The sequence below is a fragment of the Somniosus microcephalus genome, chromosome 1 (genome assembly GCF_052327205.1).
Source record: "Somniosus microcephalus isolate GS21.2 chromosome 1, FLI_Smic_1.0, whole genome shotgun sequence".
NCBI classification, from domain to species: domain Eukaryota; kingdom Metazoa; phylum Chordata; class Chondrichthyes; order Squaliformes; family Somniosidae; genus Somniosus; species Somniosus microcephalus.
The window spans coordinates 22,129,749-22,150,779 of NC_140987.1; the positions used below are offsets into that span (position 1 = coordinate 22,129,749).

General features: G+C 45.2%; 1 protein-coding gene across 1 annotated transcript in view; it reads left to right on the top strand.

Annotated features, from left to right (window-relative positions):
- The window catches only part of rgs12b (regulator of G protein signaling 12b), a 335,452-nt gene that overhangs the window by 182,300 nt on the left and 132,121 nt on the right, over positions 1–21,031 (top strand). The window contains exon 4 of the mRNA XM_085975353.1: positions 7,162–7,183. Coding sequence (XP_085831479.1) covers positions 7,162–7,183 — 22 coding nt within the window. The remainder of the gene's footprint in view (positions 1–7,161; positions 7,184–21,031) is intronic.

The window sequence follows — 21,031 nt, forward strand, 5'->3', positions numbered from 1 at the left end:
TCTGGCCAGAAGGCTGCCCTGCTGCCGGGCCCTTGCCGCGTGCGTCCACGCCACTGGTACCAGGTTCTGGCCTCCCCTCCACCGCCTCCCCCCGGCTCTCCTGCACGCCAGACGTCTCCCCTCCATTGCCATCTGCTGGCGCGGAGGAGGGTTCCCCGGAGGTGCCGCCTTCCTCCTGGTCCTCCACGTCCTCCTCCTCCGAGGGCCTGGCTCTCTGTGCTTCAGGGAGCACCTCCTCCTCAGCAGCTGAAAGCAGGAAGGCACAAGTGTAGCTTTAGAGTGAGGACAGGCCGACAGCCAGGGAGGCCGCAGTGGTGCATTATGCGCATTTTGCGGTCAGTGGGGAAGGATGTACATCTGATGCGCGAGGGCAAGGAGAGAGGTGCACCCGGTCATGTCCTTACCAGTGGGTTCCAGTACAGGGTCCGCATCGCCGATCGCGACAGGGCCTGTCACCCGGGCACGCAGGAGTCGTGCCACCCTCTCCTCCAGATCAGTCAGCTCCTGGTAGTCGGGACGCCCTCCACCAGTCGCTACCTGGCTCCTGGCGTTCCTCGCCAGCTTGGCCTGCAAGAGAAAGGAGGGCCTCTAAGTACAGTGTGGTGCCCTGCTGCTGTGTGTGAGGCCTCCCATGGTTGAATAGCTTGGACAGTGTGCTGCCCTGTTGCTGTGTGGGAGCCCTCCCATGGCTGAATAGCTTGGACAGTGTGCTGCCCTGTTGCTGTGTGGGAGCCCTCCCATGGCTGAATAGCTTGGACAGTGTGCTGCCCTGTTTGTGTGGGAGCCCTCCCATGGCTGAATAGCTTGGACAGTGTGCTGCCCTGTTGCTGTGTGGGAGCCCTCCCATGGCTGAATAGCTTGGACAGTGTGCTGCCCTGTTGCTGTGTGGGAGCCCTCCCATGGCTGAATAGCTTGGACAGTGTGCTGCCCTGTTGCTGTGTGGGAGCCCTCCCATGGCTGAATAGCTTGGACAGTGTGCTGCCCTGTTGCTGTGTGGGAGCCCTCCCATGGCTGAATAGCTTGGACAGTGTGATAAGTGCAGAAAGAGCTTTGATTAACATGCAAGTGCCATTGCAGCGGGAGGAGGGCTGGGCATTAGGCCTTTGATGTCCCTTTGGCCCTAATGGGAGGTGCACATGCAAGGATGAGGGGGACAGTGGAAAGGGTACTCACCTTCACCATCCGACTGAGGTCATTGAATTTCCTGCGGCACTGGTCCGCACTCCTGGGAACATCGCAGTTGGATGAGACCCTGCGGGCAATTCTGCTCCAGGCGTTCCTGAACTGGCTCCTGGGAGCCTTCCTGCCACTAGCCGGGCACACAATCCGTCTTTTCTTGTGTACCCCATGGATGAGCACACTCAGCGCATGCTCAGAGAAGCGCTGTGCTCTGTCACGGGCCCTCTCCATTCCTCCAGGCGCTGTTTTGGCACACCACCAGTGCTGAGGCCTAGTTGCAGCGCTACAGCATGCAGGGCGTGGCAGCAGTCAAAGTTGACCCCCCTTTAAGAGCTGGCCGGCGTCAAGGTGTCTGCTGACACTCAACACATGACCGCACCTGCGCTGCGCCCGGAATCGGCGATATCAAGCCGCATCGCCGGATTAGCGCCTGAACACAGCATTGCAGCGCCAGTTTCAGCGCTCGGCCAGAATCTGGTCCAACTTCACTGAATTTCGGCGAGTTGACCTGCAGTTTCCGGCGGGCGCTAAATTTACCGAGCGCCCGACTTTAGCGCCCCAAAACTGTGCAAACTGAATTTCTAGGCCTATGTCTTTATCTTCTAGGCCAATATCATTTCTCAATACTGCACTGATCTTATCCCTTATTAACAGAGCTACACCACCTCCTTTTCCTTTTTGCCTATCCTTACGAAATGGCAAATACCCCAAAATATTCAGTTCCCAGCCTTGGTCACCTTGCAACCTTGCAAAGGCTATCAGATCATACCTATTTATTTCTATTTGTGCTGTCAACTCATCTATCTTGTTACGAATGCTGCGTGCGTTCAGATATGGAGCTTTTAATTTTGTCTTTTTACCATTTTTCCCCTACTCTGACCCCTGTTCTGATGCACTGTTAATTGCATCATGACATGTGACAGGTTTAATGGACCAGCTGGTCTTTTCCTGAACGTCATTGTTCACAAATTGGCTAACACGTTTCCTACATTACAACAGTGACTACACCTCAAAAAAGTACTTAATTGGCTGTAAAGCTGAGGTTGAGACAGACTCTAGATAAATGCAAGTCTTTCTTTCTTTTTCTCATTTTAAATGCATCCATACCTATCTGTAATGTTTGTACGTAACCCTTAGGTTAGGGGTGCAATGGGAGGGAGGGAGTGGGAGGAAATCTGAGTGATTAGGGGAAGGGAATGGGAAGGGAGCTGTTAGGAGCCACATTTTCGTTGCAATCCCTACCCCAAAGGCAATGTGCAGGTCATTTTCCCACCCCACAACACCATCTCTCTCCCAAAAGAAAAGAAAAACAGAGAGAGAAGCTGGAGAACAGAGAGAAGGAAAAAGAGTTAGGGAAGGAGACGCAGAAGAGAGAGATGCTGAAGAGAAGAGACAGAGAGAAACCGAAACATGAAGACAGCAGAGAGAAGTGAGAGGCCATATTCTCCAACTTATATATAACACCACGGGAGATCAACCTGCAATAATAGAGTTCTGGGCAAAAAGATAAAGTGTTGACTACCCAAATTCTGTAAGAAGGAGGGACAGATGCATTTCTTTATTTTTGTATTTTTGTTCATCAGCAAACTTAAGCTACCTATTTAATGGTAGCAGAATCTGTATGCATGTCTGATGCTGATCAGCCTCATCTACTGAATACTTCAGCATGTTTCCCAAATTGCAATAATCTGGTACCAACGACATAGATAGGACAAGGAAGGAGGTTCTGCTGAGGGAGTTTGAGCAGCTAGGGGCCAAATTAAAAAGCAGAACCACAAGGGTCTGGATTATTACCTGAGCCACGAGCGAATTTGGCTAGGACAAATAAAATTAGAGAGTTAAATGCGTGGCTCAAAGACTGGTGTGGGAGAAATGGGTTTTGCTTCCTGGGACACTGGCACCAGTACTGGGGCAGGAGGGAGCTGTTCCGTTGGGATGGGCTTCACTTGGCCAGTGCTGGGACTAGAGTCCTGGCGGATCATATAACTAGGGCTGTAGAGAGGGCTTTAAACTAACTAGTGGGGGGGAGGTTCCTAGAGAGCAAATAATACAAATGACAACAGAGAAGGTCATAGACATAGGTAGCAGTGGGGAAATTAAAAACCAGAGCATGTCAGGAAGGGGCAGAAGGTATGGAGTAAAAGGTAAAGTAATAAAAAGGGCAAAAGCAGGAACTAAGTGTCACAAAACATCTTTGAAAGTTCTCTATCTGAATGCACGTAGCATTCGTAACAAAATAGATGAGTTAATGGCACAAATAACTACATATGGGTATGATCTTGTGGCCATTACAGAAACATGGCTGCAGGGTGACAATGCCTGAGAATTAAACATACCAGGTTATTTAACGATCAGGAAGGATAGGCAGGAAGGAAGGGGAGGTGGGGTGACTATGTTAATAAAGGAAGGAATCACTGTAATACAGAGAAATGATATTGGGTCAAAAGATGAGGACAATGAAACAGTTTGGGTGGAGGTAAGGAATAATAAGGGGAAAAAAACACTAGTGGGCGTAGTCTATAGGCCTCCGAACGGTGGCAACTCTGTTGGACGGAGTATCAATCAGGAAATAGTTGAGGCTTGTAATAAGGGAACACCTATAATTATGGGGGATTTTAACTATCATATTAATTGGACAAATCAAATTGGGCAGGGCTGCCTTGAGGATGAGTTCATTGAGTGTATTAGGGATGGGTTTCTTGAGCAGTATGTAACTGAACCGACCAGGGGGCAAGCAACCTTAGATCTGGTCCTGTGTAACGAGACAGGATTAATTAAAAATGTCCTAGTAAAGGATCCCCTTGGAATGAGTGACCATAACATGGTTGAATTCCATATTCAATTAGAGGGTGAGAAGGTTGGATCTCAAACAAGCGTGCTAAGCTTGAATAAAGGAGACTATGAAGGTATGAGAGCGGAATTGAGTAGAGTGGATTGGGAAAATAGATTAAAGGGTAAGACGATACATGATCAGTGGTGTACATTTAAGGAGTTATTTTACAACTTCCAAAAAATATATATTCCACTGAGAAGAAAAGGGTGTAAAAGAAAAGACAGCCATCCGTGGCTAAGTAAAGAAATTAAGGATAGTATTCGACTAAAAACAAGGGCATATAAGGTAGCCAAATCCAGTGGGAGGATAGAGGATTGGGAAAACTTTAAAAGACAGCAAAAAATAACAAAAAGATTGATTAAGAAAGGGAAGATAGATTATGAAAGTAAATTAGCAAAAAATATAAAAACAGATAGTAAGAGTTTTTATAGTTATATAAAAAGAAAAAGGGTGGCTAAAGTAAATGTTGGTCCCTTAGAGGATGGGACCGGGAAATTAATGGTGGGAAATATGGAGATGGCAAAAACACTGAATGAATATTTTATATCAGTCTTTACAGTAGAAGACACTAAGAATATCCCAACATTGGACAAACAGGGGGCTAAAGGGGGGGAGGAGCTAAACACGATCAAAATCACTAAGGAAGTGGTACTCGGTAAAATAATGGGACTCAAGGCGGATAAATCACCTGGACCTGATGGCTTACATCCTAGGGTCTTGAGGGAAGTGGCGGTAGGGATTGTGGATGCATTGGTAATAATTTTCCAAAACTCCCTGGACTCGACAATGGTCCCGGCAGACTGGAAAACTGCTAATGTAACACCCTTATTTAAAAAGGGCAGTAGACAGAAGGCTGGAAACTATAGACCGGTTAGCCTAACATCTGTGGTAGGTAAAATTTTGGAGTCCATTATTAAGGAGACAGTAACAGGACATTTGGATAATCATAATTTAATAGGACAAAGTCAGCATGGTTTTATGAAGGGGAAGTCATGTTTGACAAATTTGCTGGAGTTCTTTGAGGAAGTAACATATAGGGTGGATAAAGGGGAAGCAGTGGACGTAGTGTATTTAGACTTCCAAAAGGCATTTGACAAGGTGCCACACAAAAGATTATTGCTTAAGATAAAAAATCACGGGATTGGGGGTAATATTCTGGCATGGATAGAGGATTGGCTATCTAATAGAAGGCAGAGAGTTGGTATAAATGGTTCATTCTCAGACTGGGAATCAGTAACTAGTGGTGTTCCGCAGCGGTCAGTGCTGGGTCCCCAACTCTTTACAATCTATATTAACGATTTGGAGGAGGGGACCGAGTGTAATGTATCAAAGTTTGCAGATGATACTAAGATGGGGGGGAAAGTAGTGAGTGAGGAGGACATAAAAAAACCTTCAAGGGGACATAGACAGGCTAAGTAAGTTGGCAGAGATTTGGCAGATGGAATACAATACTGGGAAGTGTGAGGTTATGCACTTTGGCAGGAAAAATCGTAGAGCAAGTTATTATCTTAATGGCAAGAGACTGGAAAGTACTGAAGTACAAAGGGATCTGGGGGTCCTGGTGCACGAAACTCAAAAGGTTAGTATGCAGGTGCAGCAAGTGATTAAGAAGGCCAATGGAATGTTGGCTTTCATTGCTAGGGGGATAGAATATAAAAATAGGGAGGTATTGCTTCAGTTGTACAAGGTATTGGTGAGACCGCACCTGGAATACTGCGTACAGTTTTGGTGTCCATACTTAAGAAAGGACATACTTGCTCTCGAGTCAGTACAAAGAAGGTTCACTCGGTTAATCCCGGGGATGAGAAGATGGACATATGAGGAGAGGTTGAGTAGATTGGGACTCTACTCATTGGAGTTCAGAAGAATGAGAGGCGATCTTATTGAAACATATAAGATTGTGAAGGGGTTGGATTGGGTGGATGCAGGGAAGATGTTCCCGATGATGGGTGAAACTAGAACTAGGGGGCATAGTCTTAGAATAAGGGGCTGCTCTTTCAAAACTGAGATGAGGAGGAACTACTTCACTCAGAGGGTGGTAGGTCCATGGAATATGCTGCCCCAAAAAGCTGTAGAAGCTACATCATTACATAAATTTAAAACAGAAATAGACAGTTTCCTAGAAGTAAAGGGAATTAAGGGTTACGGGGAGCGGGCAGGAATTTGGACATGAGTCTAGGTTCGGATCGGTCATGGCCCTGTGGGTAGCAGAGCGGGCCCAGGGGCCATGTAGCCTGATCCTGCTCCTATTTCGTGTGTCTAATTCTGTTAGATGCAGGAGATGGTTCTGTGATAGTGGATTGGCAGTTAGGATCAGATCAGCCATGATCTTATTGAATGGCGGAGCAGGCTCGAGGGGCCGATTGGCCTACTCCTGCTCTTATTTCTTATGTTCTTATGTTCTCACCTGAACTTTTATATTGGAAATTGGTCGAGAGCCGAGGGGTGGTGGATTTCTTTGGAACTTATACCACTCCGCTGCCATAACATGGGTGGAGGTCAGGCGGAAACCCCGTTTACGTGCTAAGTTCTGGCAGTGGTGGGTGAAGCTCTGAGGATATTCACTCCCATGGTGTCACCAGAGTTTGTGTGTTTCAGCTGTCACATAGATAGCTATAGTCAAATGCTCTATATTTCATTCCCTTTATATCAAATGGAATATTTTTCCTTGTCCGGGTGGGCTTTTCTTTATAATGTTACTTCATGGAGCCACTTAGGTGGAAAACGGAAACTTTTTATTCGGTAGTTGGCCTACTGAGCAGCAGATTGTCTCCTACAGTAAGATTGGATGCACAACTTCAAATGGTTGGAAATATTTTCCTTTATTCTAGCGCTTGTTCAAGATTAACGTATAAATTGTTTGTGGGATTACAGTAAGAAATGTAGCCTCTCCCTTACCCTTTTTTTTATCTGCTAAAAAGTGCCATTGGGAGGAGTTAACGAGGGAGGTGGTAACAGCTGCTGGAAAAAATGCCTCTTGGCTCATTCCGGCAGGGCCTGCCTTTCCTTTTCACTTCAGAGTGAACGTATTTGTTTTGGAAGCTGATTAAATTCACCATTGACATTAGTTTCTAAACGAAACAGCAGAGAAAAGATTTTGTATCATTGCAATGAAGTGTGCTCACTCATGCCTCTCCCCTTTCTTACAGACAGCAGCTGTCTCCGATGGAGGTTAGTGCACATTTTCAGATAAGTAAAGACAAGACGTGGTAGGGTGTACACTTTGTATTTTTATTTATTTTATGCTTCTGATCAGACATTAACTACTTTGATAAATGAATTTTGGGGACTGTGGGTGAGATGTAGTGGTAGGCAAACACTGCAGAGTATTCAGTTTTTCTTGGCAATGTCATTTTTTGTGATTACTAATGTACTGTTTTCCTTTAATCAAATTGGTTTGCTTATATATGATCTTTCTCTTGCATTCTATCTGGTTTAAAGATAACCTTGTGGAAAACCTAGTCTATTTGTATGATCTGTGTGCAAATAAGGACTAATTCTATGATTCCATGCTCTCACTAGGGAGTGGTGATCGCAGAGGGCTGTGGTTGGGTGATTCAGAGCTGGTGTTGTAGCCGTATAATTTACAAACTGGGTGCAAATTGCATCCATGCTGTCATCAGCACGTTGTACTACCCAGAATTTGAGGCAACTTTTTATGTGTGTGTATAATGGCACGCAGCTAACCTCCAAAAGAGCTGCCCACAAACTTTTAGCAGGCACTGTGTCTTCAATTTCACTTTTTCCGATGTGACTTTCCATCTGGCGCCATCTATAGGGGATCTATGGTGTCCAGCAACAGTGATCTCCTCAAGCAGGCTAAGCAGCCAATCACGTTGAAGAATTCTGAGACAGCAAACCAGGAAGTAAAAAGTAGGTTTTATCAATCACTTTTTAAAATAATTTTGCCAAAAGTGAAATAAAGATTGGGACATACACATGGGACTAATGTAGAAGCTGAAATATCATAAACAAACAAAATTCATTTTCATTACTTTAAACATCTATAGAATTTTTATCATAAAATAGAGAAAATGACAATCTACAAATATATAATTCGTTTTTCAGGGCCAGAGAGGTTGTTCACCAGTAATTATGACTTAGTATGGCGTTAAATCTCAGATACACCTCATTCAACAAGGCTTAACTTTTTCAAGGGTTTTTATAGCGAGAATAGTACATAAAAAGTAAAAGTTCACGTCAATTCAGTGATTTATAATTGATTTCAATCAGCGAGGCCTGCAACAGTTGACCCTGTGGAGGAGCAGGGTATCACTGACAGCAACTTCCAGAATTCCGCGTTTAACTGCGCATATGCGGACTCAGGAAGTTTCTCTCTGTTTTGCAGAGTAATTATGGCAAACGCTGACAGATTCACCATTATTACAACCACAAATTCCGGGCCTTTATGTTGGTTTCTTAGCTGATACCGTGTCATACAGTTGATAAATCATAGCTGAACCCCAGAATGGGATGTTGGATATTTATTTCTCTTATTGGTGCAGTTGCAGTTTGTTTAAAACATGTCCTATTTCAGTGAACTTCTTACAGTTTTCAGCCTGAGAAAACATATGTACTGCAAGCATATGGCTTCTAGTTTTACTGTCCATACTTAAATTGTAATTGAGATCTCTGCCCCCACGATGGCACACTTGACGATGGAAGAGTGGGATGAATTCATCCTCTGCAAGAGCACTTCAGCTAGTCCCACTCCCCCTTCCCTTTCCCCGTAGCCCTGCAAATTATTTTCCTTCAGGTACTTATCCAACTCAGTTTTGAAAGCCATGATTAAATCTGCCTCCACCCCTGCCTTTCAAGGCAGTGCATTCCAGATCTTAACCACTCGCTGTGTAAAAAAGTTTTTCCTCATGTCGCCTTTGGTTCTTCTGCCAATCACCTTAAATCTGTGTCCTCTGGTTCTCGACCCTTTTGCCAATGTGAACAGTTTCTCTCTATCTATTCTGTCCAGACCCCTCATGATTTTGAACACCTCTATCAAATCTCCTCTCAACCTTCTCTGCTCTAAGGAGAACAACCCCAGCTTCTCCAGTCTAACCACGTAACTGAAGTCCTTCATCCCTGGAACCATTCTTGTAAATCTTTTCTGCACCTCTCTAAGGCCTTCACACCCTTCCTAAAGTGCAGTGCCCAGAATTGGACACAATGCTCCAGTTGAGGCTGAACCAGTGTTCTTTAAAGGTTCATCATAACTTCCTTGCTTTTGTATTCTATGCCTCTATTTATGAAGCCCAGGATACCGTATGCTTTTTTAACTGTTTTCTCAACCCGCCCTGCCACCTTCAACGATTTGTGCACGTATAACCCTAGGTCTCTCTGTTCATGCACCACCTTTAGGATTGTACCTTTTAGTTTATATTGCCTCTCCTCGTTCTTCCTACTAAAATGTATCATTTCGCACTTTTCTCTATTAAATTTCATCTGCCACGTGTCCGCCTATTCCACCAGCCTGTCTATGTCTCCTTGCAGTCTATCACTATCCTCCTCACTGTTCACTATACTTCCAAGTTTTATGTCATTTGGAAATTTTGAAATTGTGCCCTGTACACCCAATTCCAAGTCATTAATATATATCAAGAAAAGCAGTGGCCCTAGGGAACACCACTGTACACCTTCCTCCAGTCCAAAAAAAACCGTTCACCACTACTCTGTTTCCTGTCACTTAGCCAATTTCATATCCATGCTGCCACTGTCCCTTTTATTCCATGGGCTTCAACTTTGCTAGCAAGCCTATAATGTGGCACTTTATCAAATGCCTTTTGGAAGTCCATGTTCACCACATCAACCGCATTGCCCTCATCAATCCTTTCTGTTACCTCATCAAAGAACTCAATCAAGTTATTTAAACACGATTTTCCTTTAATAAATCTGTGCTGGCTTTCCTTAGTTAATCCATACTGTCCAAGTGACTGTTAATTTTGTCCCTGATTACCATTTCTAAAAGCTTCCCCACGACCAAGGTTAAACTGACTGGCCTGTAGTTGCTGGGTTTATCCTTACAACCTTTTTTGAACAAGGGTGTAACATTTGCAATTCTCCAGTCCTTTGGCACCACCCCTGTATCTAAGGAGGATCGGAATATTATGGCCAGTTCGTCCGCAATTTCCACCTTAACTTCCCTGAGCAACCAAGGATGCATCCCATCCGGTCCTGGTGACTTACCTACTTTAAGTACAGCCAGCTTTTCAAGTACCTCATCTTTATCAATTTTTAGCCCATCCAGTATCTCAACTACCTCCTCTTTCGCTATGAATTTGGGAGTATCTTCTTCCTTTGTAAAGACAGATGCAAAGTGCTTGTTTCGTACTTCAGCCATGCCCTCTGCCTCCATTTGGTCCCTAATCAGCCCCACCCCACCTCTTACTACCGTTTACTATTTATATGCGTATTAAAGACTTTTGGATTCCCTTTTATGTTAGCTGCCGATCTATTCTCATACTCTCTCTTTACCCCTCTAATTTTCTTTTTCACTTCCCCTCTGAACTTTCTATATTCAGCCTGGTTCTCACTTGTATTCTCAACCTGACATCTGTCATACGCCCCCTTTTTCTGCTTCATCTTACTCTCTATCTCTTTTGTCATCCAGGGAGCTCTGATTTTGGCTGCCCCACCTTTCCCCCTCGTGGGAATGTACCTCGACTGTACCCGAACCATCTTCCCTTTAAAGGCAGCCCCTTGTTCGATTACAGTTTTGCCTGCCAATCTTTGATTCCAATTTACCAGGGCCAGATCCATTCTCCACCCACTGAAATTGGTCTTCCTCCAATTAAGTATTTTTACTCTAGATTTTTCCTTGTCCTTTTCCATACCTAATCTAAACCTTATGATACTATGATCTATACTTTGAGATCCTGCTTTTTAATCTCCTTCCTAGCTCCCTATAATCTGCCTGCAGGACCTCATCCCTCTTTCCTACGTATGTCGTTGATATGGACCACGATGTCTGGCTGTTCACCCTCCCCCATCAAAATGTTCTGTAGCCGCTCAGTGACATCCTTGACCCTGGCAACAGGGAGGCAACATACTGTCTTGGAATCACGATTGTAGCTGCAGGACTCCTGCACTACCAGCCTGGTCCTTCTTGTCTGTATGACGGTCACTCATTCCCTCTCATCCTGCACACTCTTAACGCTGTGGGGTGACCACATCCTGAAATGTGTTATCTATGAAGCACTCAGCCTCCTGGATGCTCTGCAACGACGCCAGCTGCTGCTCAAGCTCCAAAACCCAGAGCTTGAGCTCCTCCAGCTGATGACACTTCCTGCACATGTGGTCGTCCAGGATATTGGAAGTGTCCTGGAGTTCCCATATGGCACAAGATGTGCATTCCATGGGATTGAGGTGCCTTGCCATGCCACTATTTAATAGACTATTGACTAACTTAACAGAAATAAACTTAGAAACCACAACAGAAAATGCTGGAAAAACTCAGCAGGCCAGGCAACATCCGTGGAGAGAAAATAGAGTCATAGTTTCGGGTCAAACCCTTTGTCAAGCCTAGAAAAGCAGAGGAAATGAAATAGATTAAAAGGCCGGGCTGGGAGAGAACAAAAGAGAAGTGAAGAGATATTAAGAAGTATTCAAAACGAGACGAGATGGTGATAGGACTAGTGGATAGGATAGTGATAGTCCTATCACCGTCTCGTCTTGAATACCTCTTAATGTCTCTTCACTTCTCTTTTGTTCTCTCCCAGCCCGGCCTTTTAATCTATTTCATTTCCTGTGCTTTTCCAGTCTTGACCCGAAACGTTGACTCTATTTTCTCTCCACGGATGTTGCCTGGCCTGCTGAGTTTTTCCAGCATTTTCTGTTGTTATTTCGGATTTCCAGCATCTGCAGTATTTTGCTATAGAAAAAAACTTAGGCCTGATGTTGAAGACTTTTGTCTTATCATCTCCGGCCGCTTCTCTCGCTCTCCCGCAGGCCCACTCTCGGGCCCACCTTTATCTCCGGCCGCTTCTCTCGCTCTCCCGCAGGTCCACTCTCGGGCCCACCTTTATCTCCGGTCGCTCCTCTCGCTCTCCCGCAGGTCCGCTCTCGGGCCCACCTTTATCTCCGGTCGCTCCTCTCGCTCTCCCGCAGGTCCGCTCTCGGGCCCACCTTTATCTCCGGTCGCTCCTCTCGCTCTCCCGCAGGTCCGCTCTCGGGCCCACCTTTATCTCTGGTCGCTCCTCGCTCTCCCGCAGGTCCGCTCTCGGGCCCACCTTTATCTCCGGCCGCTTCTCTCGCTCTCCCGCAGGTCCACTCTCGGGCCCACCTTTATCTCTGGTCGCTCCTCTCGCTCTCCCGCAGGTCCGCTCTCGGGCCTATCTTTATCTCTGGCCGCTCCTCATCCCAAGAATCAATCTAGTCAACCTTAGTTAAAGTCTGTATTCAAACAATTATTTATCGTTATATTATGTTTCAGGAAGAAAGTTAGCCAGGACATAGGGAAAACTGATTTTCTTCAAATAATGCCACAGGATCCTTAACCTCCAACTGAACCACCTTAACAAACAGATGGGGCTTGGTTTAATGTTTCATCTAAAGTTTTGACACTTCTGACAGTGTGGTACTCCCTCAGTGCCGCAATTAGGGATGGGCAATAAATACTGGCCTCGCCAGCAACGCCCACATCCCATGAACGAATATAAAAAAATAACTTCTCATTCTTCTAAACTCCAGAGAGTTTAGGTCTATTCTACTCGATCTCTCCTCTCATCCCAAGAATCAGTCTAGTGAACCTTCGTTGCACCCCACTAAGGCAAGTGTATCCTTCCTTAGGTACGGATACCAAAACTGTACACAATACTCCAGGTGTGATCTCACCAAAGCCCTGTACAATTGCAGCAAGACATCCTTACTCTTGTACGCCAACCCCCTTGCAATAAAGGCCAACATACCATTTGCCTTCCTAATTGCTTGCTGTGCCTGCATGTTACCTTTCTGTATTTCATGTACAAGGACACCGCCCCTCCCCAAAAAAAATCTCTCCAAGCACCAACAATTCATAGTTTCTCACCATTTAAAAAAATATTCTGTTTTTCTATTCTTCCTACCAAAGTGAATAACCACACATTTCCCTACTCCATCTGCCACCTTCTTGCCCACTCACTTAACCTGTCTGTATAACTTTGCAGTCTCTTTGTGTCCTCCTTACAGCTCACTTTCCCATCTAGCTTTGTATCGTCAGCAAACATGGATCCATTATACTCGGTCCCTTCCTCTAAGTCAGTATTATAGATTGTAAATAGCTGAGGCCCTAGCACTGATCCTTGCGGCACCCCACTAGCAACAGCCTGCCAATCTTAAATGGCCAGTTACTTCCTACTCTCTGTTTTCTGTCCTTTAATCAATCTTCTATCCCTGCTAATATATTACCCCAACACCATGAGCAACAACCTTTCGTGTGACACCTTATCAAATGCCTTTTGAAATTCCAAATATACTACATCCACTGGTTCCCCTTTATCTACCCTGCTAGTTACATCCTCAAAAATCGAATAGATTTGTCAAACACGATTCTCCTTTCATAAAGCCATGTTGACTCTGCCGAATCATATTATGATTTTCTAAGTGCCCTGTTACCACTTCCTTAATAATGGATTCCAGCATTTTCCGGCGACTGATGTCAGGCGAACCGGCCAGTAGTTCCCTGTTTTCTCTCTCCCTCCTTTCTTGAATAGTGCTGTTACATTTCCTACCTTCCAATTCACTGCGAGCATTCCAGAATCTAGGGAATTTTGGAAGATCACTCCCAATGCAACCACTATTTCTGCAGCTGCCTCTTTTAGAATCCTAGGATGTAGGCCATCAGGTCCAGGGGATTTGTCGGTTTTTAGTCCCATTAATTTCTCCAGTACTTTTTCTTTACTAATATTGACTACTTTAAGTTCCTCATTCTCATTAAACCCTTGGCTTCCCACTATTTCTGTTACTTTGTTGTGTCTTCTACTGGGAACGGTAACATAGTGGTTATGTTACTGGACTAGTAATCCAGAGGCCTGGACTAATGATCCAGAGACGTGAGTTCAAATCCCACCACGTCAGCTGGGGAATTTAAATTCAGTTAATTAAATAAATCTGTATCAGTATCAGTGATGGTGACCATGAAACTATCAGATTTACGTAAAAATTTTCTGGTTCATGAATGTCCTTTAGGGAAGGAAATCTGCCGTTGTTACCTGGTCTGGCCTATATGCGATTCCAGACCCACAGCAATGTGGTTGACTCTCAACTAGCAAGCTACTCAGTTGTACTAAACCTATATCAAACCTTGGTTAGACTACACTTAGAGTAAATGTGTACAGTCTGGTCGCCATATTATAAAAAGGATATAGAGGCACTGGAGAGGGTGCACAGAAGATTTACAAGGATGATACCAGAAATGCGAGAGTATACATAGGAAAAGGGAATCGAGGGTTATGCTGATAGATTTTGATGTGGAAAGACTGGAGGAGGCTCGTGTGGAGCATAAACGCCAGCATGGACTGGTTGGGCCAAATGCCCTGTTTCTGTGCCGTGTATACTATGTAACTCCGTCGACCCTGCAAAGTCCTCCTCACTAACATCTGGGGACTTGTGCCAAAATTGGGAGAGCTGCCCCACAGACTAGTCAAGCAACAGCCTGACATAGTTATACTCACAGAATCATACCTTTCAGCCAATGTCCCAGATTAAAGTGTAAGACGGTACAAGAGCAGTGGTCTACATTCAAGGAGATATTTCACATCTTTCAAGATAAATATATTCCACTGAGGAAAAAGGGGAATAAAAGAAAAGACAGCCATCCGTGGCTTAGTAAAGTAATAAAGGATAGTATCTGACTGAAAACAAGGGCATATAAAGCAGCCAAATCTAGTGGGAGGATAGAAGATTGGGAAGCATTTAAAAGCCAGCAAACAATAACTAAAAGATTAATTAAGAAAGGGAAGATAGATTATGAAAGTAAACTAGCAAAAAATATAAAAACAGATAGCAAGAGTTTCTACAGCTATATAAAAAGAAAAAGGGTGGCTAAAGTGAACGTTGGTCCCTTAGAGGATGGGACCGGGAAACTAGTGGCGGGGAACATGGAGATGGCAAAGACGCTGAACAAATATTTTGTATCAGTCTTTACAGTAGAGGACACTAAAAATATCCCAACACTGGACAAACAGGGGGCAATGGGGGGGGGGGGGGGGGGAGGAGCTAAACACGATTAAAATCACTAAGGAGATGGTACTCAGTAAAATAGTGAGACTTAAGGCGGATAAATCCCCCGGACCTGATGGCCTACATCCTAGGGTCTTGAGAGAAGTGACGGTAGGGATTGTGGATGCATTGGTGATTATTTTCCCAAACTCCCTGGACTCAGGAAAGGTCCCGGCAGATTGGAAAACTGCTAATGTAACACCCTTATTTAAGAAGGGAAGTAGACAAAAAGCTGGAAACTATAGACCAGTTAGCCTAACATCTGTGGTTGGCAAAATGTTGGAGTCCATTATTAAGGAAACAGTAACAAAGCATTTGGATAAACATAATTTAATAGGACAGAGTCAGCATGGTTTTATGAAGGGGAAGTCATGTTTGACAAATTTGCTCGAATTCTTTGAGGATGTAACATACAGGGTGGATAAAGGGGAACCAGTGGATGTAGTGTATTTGGACTTCCAAAAGGCATTTGACAAGGTTCCACACAAAAGATTACTGATCAAGATAAGAAATCACGGGATTGGGGGTAATATACTGGCATGGGTGGAAGATTGGCTATCTAACAGAAAACAAAGAGTTGGGATAAATGGTTCATTCTCGGGCTGGAAATCAGTAACTAGTGGTGTTCCGCAGGGGTCAGTGCTGGGACCCCAACTCTTTACAATCTATATTAACGATTTGGAGGAAGGGCCCGAGTGCAACATATCCAAGTTTGCCGACGATACAAAGATGGGAGGGAAAGCAGTGAGTGAGGAGGACATAAAAAACCTGCAAAAGGACATAGACAGGCTAAGTGAGTGGGCAGAGATTTGGCAGATGCAATATAATGTTGGAAAGTGTGAGGTTATGCACTTTGGCAGAAAAATCAAAGAGCAAGTTGTTATCTAAATGGAGAGAAACTGCAAAGTGCTACAGTACAAAGGGATCTGGGGGTCCTGGTGCATGAAACACAAAAAGTTAGTATGCAGGTGCAGCAGGTGATCAGGAAGGCCAATGGAATCTTGGCTTTTATTGCGAGGGGGATGGAGTATAAAAACAGGGAAGTCTTGCTGCAGTTATACAGGGTATTGGTGAGGCCACACCTGGAATACTGCGTGCATTAAGAGGGTGCAGAACAGTTGACAAGTTCGGTAAAAATTTATGATAGTAATTTATCAATCCCAGGAACGACCTTAATTGTGAGACATTTTCAGGTGCTGGGGCTTTTATGACCGCTTCAATTTTTTTCAGGTGACTTATGCAACCCTTCTTCGTTAATTATATGGCCACAATATGATATTTGTTTCTGGAAAAATTCGCACTTGGGGCGATTTCCTCGTAGGCTCCGTTGTCTCAGCCTAGTGAGCACCTGCTCCAAATTGGCAAGGTGCTCGTTGTCGTTTTCTCCTGTTACAAGGATGTCGTCTAGGTAGCATTGAGTCCCTGGAATCCCTTGCAGGACTTGCTCCATAGCTCTTTGCCAGATAGCTGGAGCTGATGCTACTCTGAAAATCAGTCGATTGTACTGGTACAGGCCTATGTGTGTGTTTATCGTGAGATACTTTTTAGAGGCCTCCTCAACCTCCATCTGTAAATATGCCTGTGCCAAGTCAATTTTGGTGAAACGTTTCCCTCCGGATAGTGAGGCGAAAATATCTTCTATCCTCGGAAGAGGATACTGTACTGTGTGAAGGACCGGGTTTACAGTCACCTTGAAGTCCCCACAGATGCGAATTTTTCTCTGTTCTTCAGATTTATCATTATTCAACGTTTTCTTCCTGACCGGGACGATGGGTGTTGCCCATTCGCTCCAATCTACCTTGGATAACACGCCTGCCTTTTCCAAATTCTCCAGCTCTGCCTCGACTGCTGGACGAATTGCATATGGCACCGGCCTTGCCTTAAAAAACTTGGGAATTGCCGCATCTTCCACTTTTATTGAGGCGGTGACGCCTTTCAAGGTTCCTAGTTCCTGTTGAAACACTTCTTTGGCGTTGGCCAAGATGTCTTTTAATCGTTCAGGTATGATGTCATCATCATTTTTTTTCTTACTGGTCACCGTCAGTGCCTGAATGGAGTGCCAGTCTAAACGTATCTTCCTGATCCATTCACGTCCCAACAGCGGTGGACCACCCTCTTGCAGAACGTATAAATACAACTTCTGTATTTCCTTGCCGTTGTATACAACAGGCACCCTTATTTTCCCTCTGGGGTATACTTTCTGCCCCGTATATGTCTTCAAGATAATGGATGTGTCTTTCAAAGGTATATGCGGAAATAGCCGCTCGTAATCCCGTCGACTTATGACGGTCAGAGCTGATCCTGTATCTAGCTCCATTTTAACTGGGGACCCCGCTATCGTGAGGGTAACCCAAATGGTCTGGTAATCTTCTTTGGCAATTACATTATGTAATTTGAGACAGCTTAGTCTCTTGTTTCCGGAGTCGCTATCGCTCTTCTGGTCTTCGGAGCTACTGTCCGTCATCATTTGTACCTTTCTGTACTTTTCCTTATTGATTTTTTTTCTGTCAGTGGATTTTTTGTTTCCAGATTGGCATACACGTGCAATGTGTCCCATCTTTCCACATTGCCTGCATGCTTTGTCCTTGAACCAGCAGTCCCTCTGGTCATGGGTGGATCTGCCGCAGCGATAACATCTCTCGAAACCCCGTGTCATTTCATGGGTGCCGAAGTCCTGTGGCTTTTGCTGTATCTCTGCAGCTCCTCTTGCTGCTGCTTTGTATGATACAGCCACACTGAAAGCCTTGTCCAGTGTCAAATCTTTCTCAGAAAGTAGCCTTTTCTGTGTTCCTTCACTTAGGAGACCGCAAACGAATTTGTCTCGTAGAGAAGCTGCCAGTCCTGCCCCGAATTGGCAGTGCTTTGACAGCTTTCTTAATTCGGTGAGGTAACCAGCGTTACTTTCATTCTTGTGCTGATTCCTCCTGAAGAATTTGAATCGTTCCACTATCAGCAGCGGTGTTGGGTTTAAGTGCTCCTGTAGGGTATCAACAATCTCCTTAATATTCTTGTCCATCGGTTTGGCTGGAGTGATTAAGTTTCGTAACAGCCCGTATGTCCTTGCGCCCATCAGATTTAGAAGTACCGATGCCTTTTTATCATCCTCTACTTCATTCGCTGTGCAATATACCTCCACTCTTTCCACATATGTGGTCCAATCCTCTATATTACTATCGAAAGCAGTAATATTGCCAGTCTTAGGCATCCTGAAAATCAAAAATGGCACCTCCCGCACTTTCCTTTCTTCCCTGCCGAGAAAAAATGGCGCCTCCCGCGCTTTCCCACCGCTGCCGCTGCTGACAACGTTGTTCTCCGCGGTTTTTATTTACACAGATATTTTTAATAGTTGAAGACTCGTTCCCGCCGGACTCTCTGGGACTTTCCCCTCCCTCTGCTTGGTCCGAACGCCGACCTGCTTTGCAGCGCCGGCCGTCTCCAGAGTGCTCCACCCTCCGTCTCTGTTTGCCTCCGCCTTCCGACTCGCTGCTCGGCCCCGCTGCAGAGCCACCCGATCGAGCCCCAGCCCGCCGCCCAGGAAGGATTAGTGCAGTACCTGCCACCAGCCCGGCTAGCTGGTGAAACCACAGTTTTTAATTTTTTTTTAATTTTTCTTCTTCTTTGACCTTCGTCTGAGGAATCGATCTCCTTGAGGTGCTGCCGAATTGCAGGTAAGTCCGTTTCCAATTCATCGCGACTGTTGTATCCGTGTGTTAATGGAGACACGGAATGCAGGAGTTGGTTTAACAGGTGTTTACTGAACAAAGTCTGGAGGTGAACTAAAAGATACAAGATGCTATACAGGCTTATATACCCGAGTGGTCACTACCGGTATTACAGTACACAGGGGCTCTTAAAGGTACATACACTACAGGGTCCAGGGACCGATCCCTGCGGTACCCCACTAGTCACTGCCTGCCACTCGGAAAAAGACCCGTTTATTCCAACTCTTTGCTTTCTGTCTGCCAACCAGTTCTCTATCCAAGTCAATACCTTGCCCCCAATCCCATGTGCCTTAACTTTACACACTAATCTCTTATGTGGGACCTTATCAAAAGCCTTCTGAAAGTCCAAATGCACCACATCCACTGGTTCTACCTTATTTATTTTACCAGTTTCATCCTCAAAAAATTCCAGTAGATTAGTCAAGCACGATTTACCTTTTGTAAATCCATGTTGACTTTGTCCGATCCTGTCACTGTTTTCCAAGTGCTCTGCAATTACATCTTTTATAATGGACTCTAGCATTTTCCCCACTACCGATGTCAGGCTTACCAGTCTGTAATTCCCCGTTTTCTCTCTACCACCTTTTTTGAATAGTGGGGTAACATTAGCTACCCTCCAATCCATGGGTACTGTTCCAGATTCCATCGAATGCTGGAAGATGATCTGCAAAGCATCAACTATTTCTAGGGCCACTTCCTTAAGTACCCTAGGATGTAGATTATCAGGCCCTGGGGATTTATCGGCCTTCAATCTCATCAATTTCCCTAACACCATTTCCTTACAAATATTGCACCACAATCTGTAACCTCATGGCCCGGTATATCCCTCACTCTACCATTACCATCAAGCCTGGTTCAATGAGAAGTGCAGATGAACATTCCAGTAGCAGCACCAGGCGTACCTAAAAATGAGATGCCAACCTGGGGATGCTGCAACACAGCATGCTAAACAGCGGAAGCAGCATGCTATAGACAGAGCTAAGCGATTGCATAATCAACGGATCAGACCAAAGCTTTGCAGTCCTGCCACATCCAGTCGTGAACAGTGGTGGCTAATTAGACAACTAACGGGAGGAGGACGCTCCATGAATATTCACATCTGCAATGATGGCAGAGCCCAGCACGTGAATGTAAATGACAAGGCTGAAGCGTTTGCAACCATATTCAGCCAGAAGTACCAAGTGGATGAACCATATCGGCCTCCTCTTGAGGTCCCCGCCATCACAGAAGCCAGTCTTCAGCCAATTTGATTCACTGCAGATGATATCAAGAAACAGCTGAGCGCACTGGATACAGCAAAGTCTATGGGCCCCGACAAAATCCCGGCTGTCGTGCTGAATATTTGTGCTCCAGAACTAGCCGCACTTCTAGCCAAGCTGTTCCAGTACAGCTACCACACTGGCATCTACCCGACAATGTGGAAAACTGCCACAAAAAGCAGGACAAATCCAATCCGGCCAATTACCGCCCCATCAGTCTACTCTCAATCATCAGCAAAGTAATGGAAGGTGTTGTTGACAGTGCTATCACGCAGCACTTACTTAGCAATAACCTGCTCGCTGATGCCCAGTTTGGGTTTCGCTAGGACCACTCGGCTCCAGACCTCATTACAGCCTTGATCCAAGTAGAGCTGAATTCCAGAGGTGAGGTGAGAATGACTGCCCTTGACATCAAGGCAGCATTTGACCGAGTGTGGCATCAAGGGGCTTTAGTAAAACTGAAGTCAATGAGAATCAGGGGAGAGACTCTCCATCGGCTGGAATCATACCTAACACAAAGGAAGATGGTTATGGTTGTTGGAGGTCAATCATCTCAGCTCCAGTTCATCACTGCAGGAGTTCCTCAGGGCAGTGTCCTAGGCTCAACCATGTTCGGCTCCTTCATCAATAACCTTCCCTCCATCATAAGGTCAGAAGTGGGGATGTTCGCTGATGATTGCACAGTGTTCCGTTCCATTAGCGACTCCTCAGATAATGAAGCAGTCCATGCCTGCATGCAGCAAGATCTGGACGACATTCAGGCTTGGGCTGATAAGTGGCAAGTGCCAGGCAATAACTATCTCCAACAAGCGAGAATCTAACTACTGCCCCTTGACATTCAACGGCAT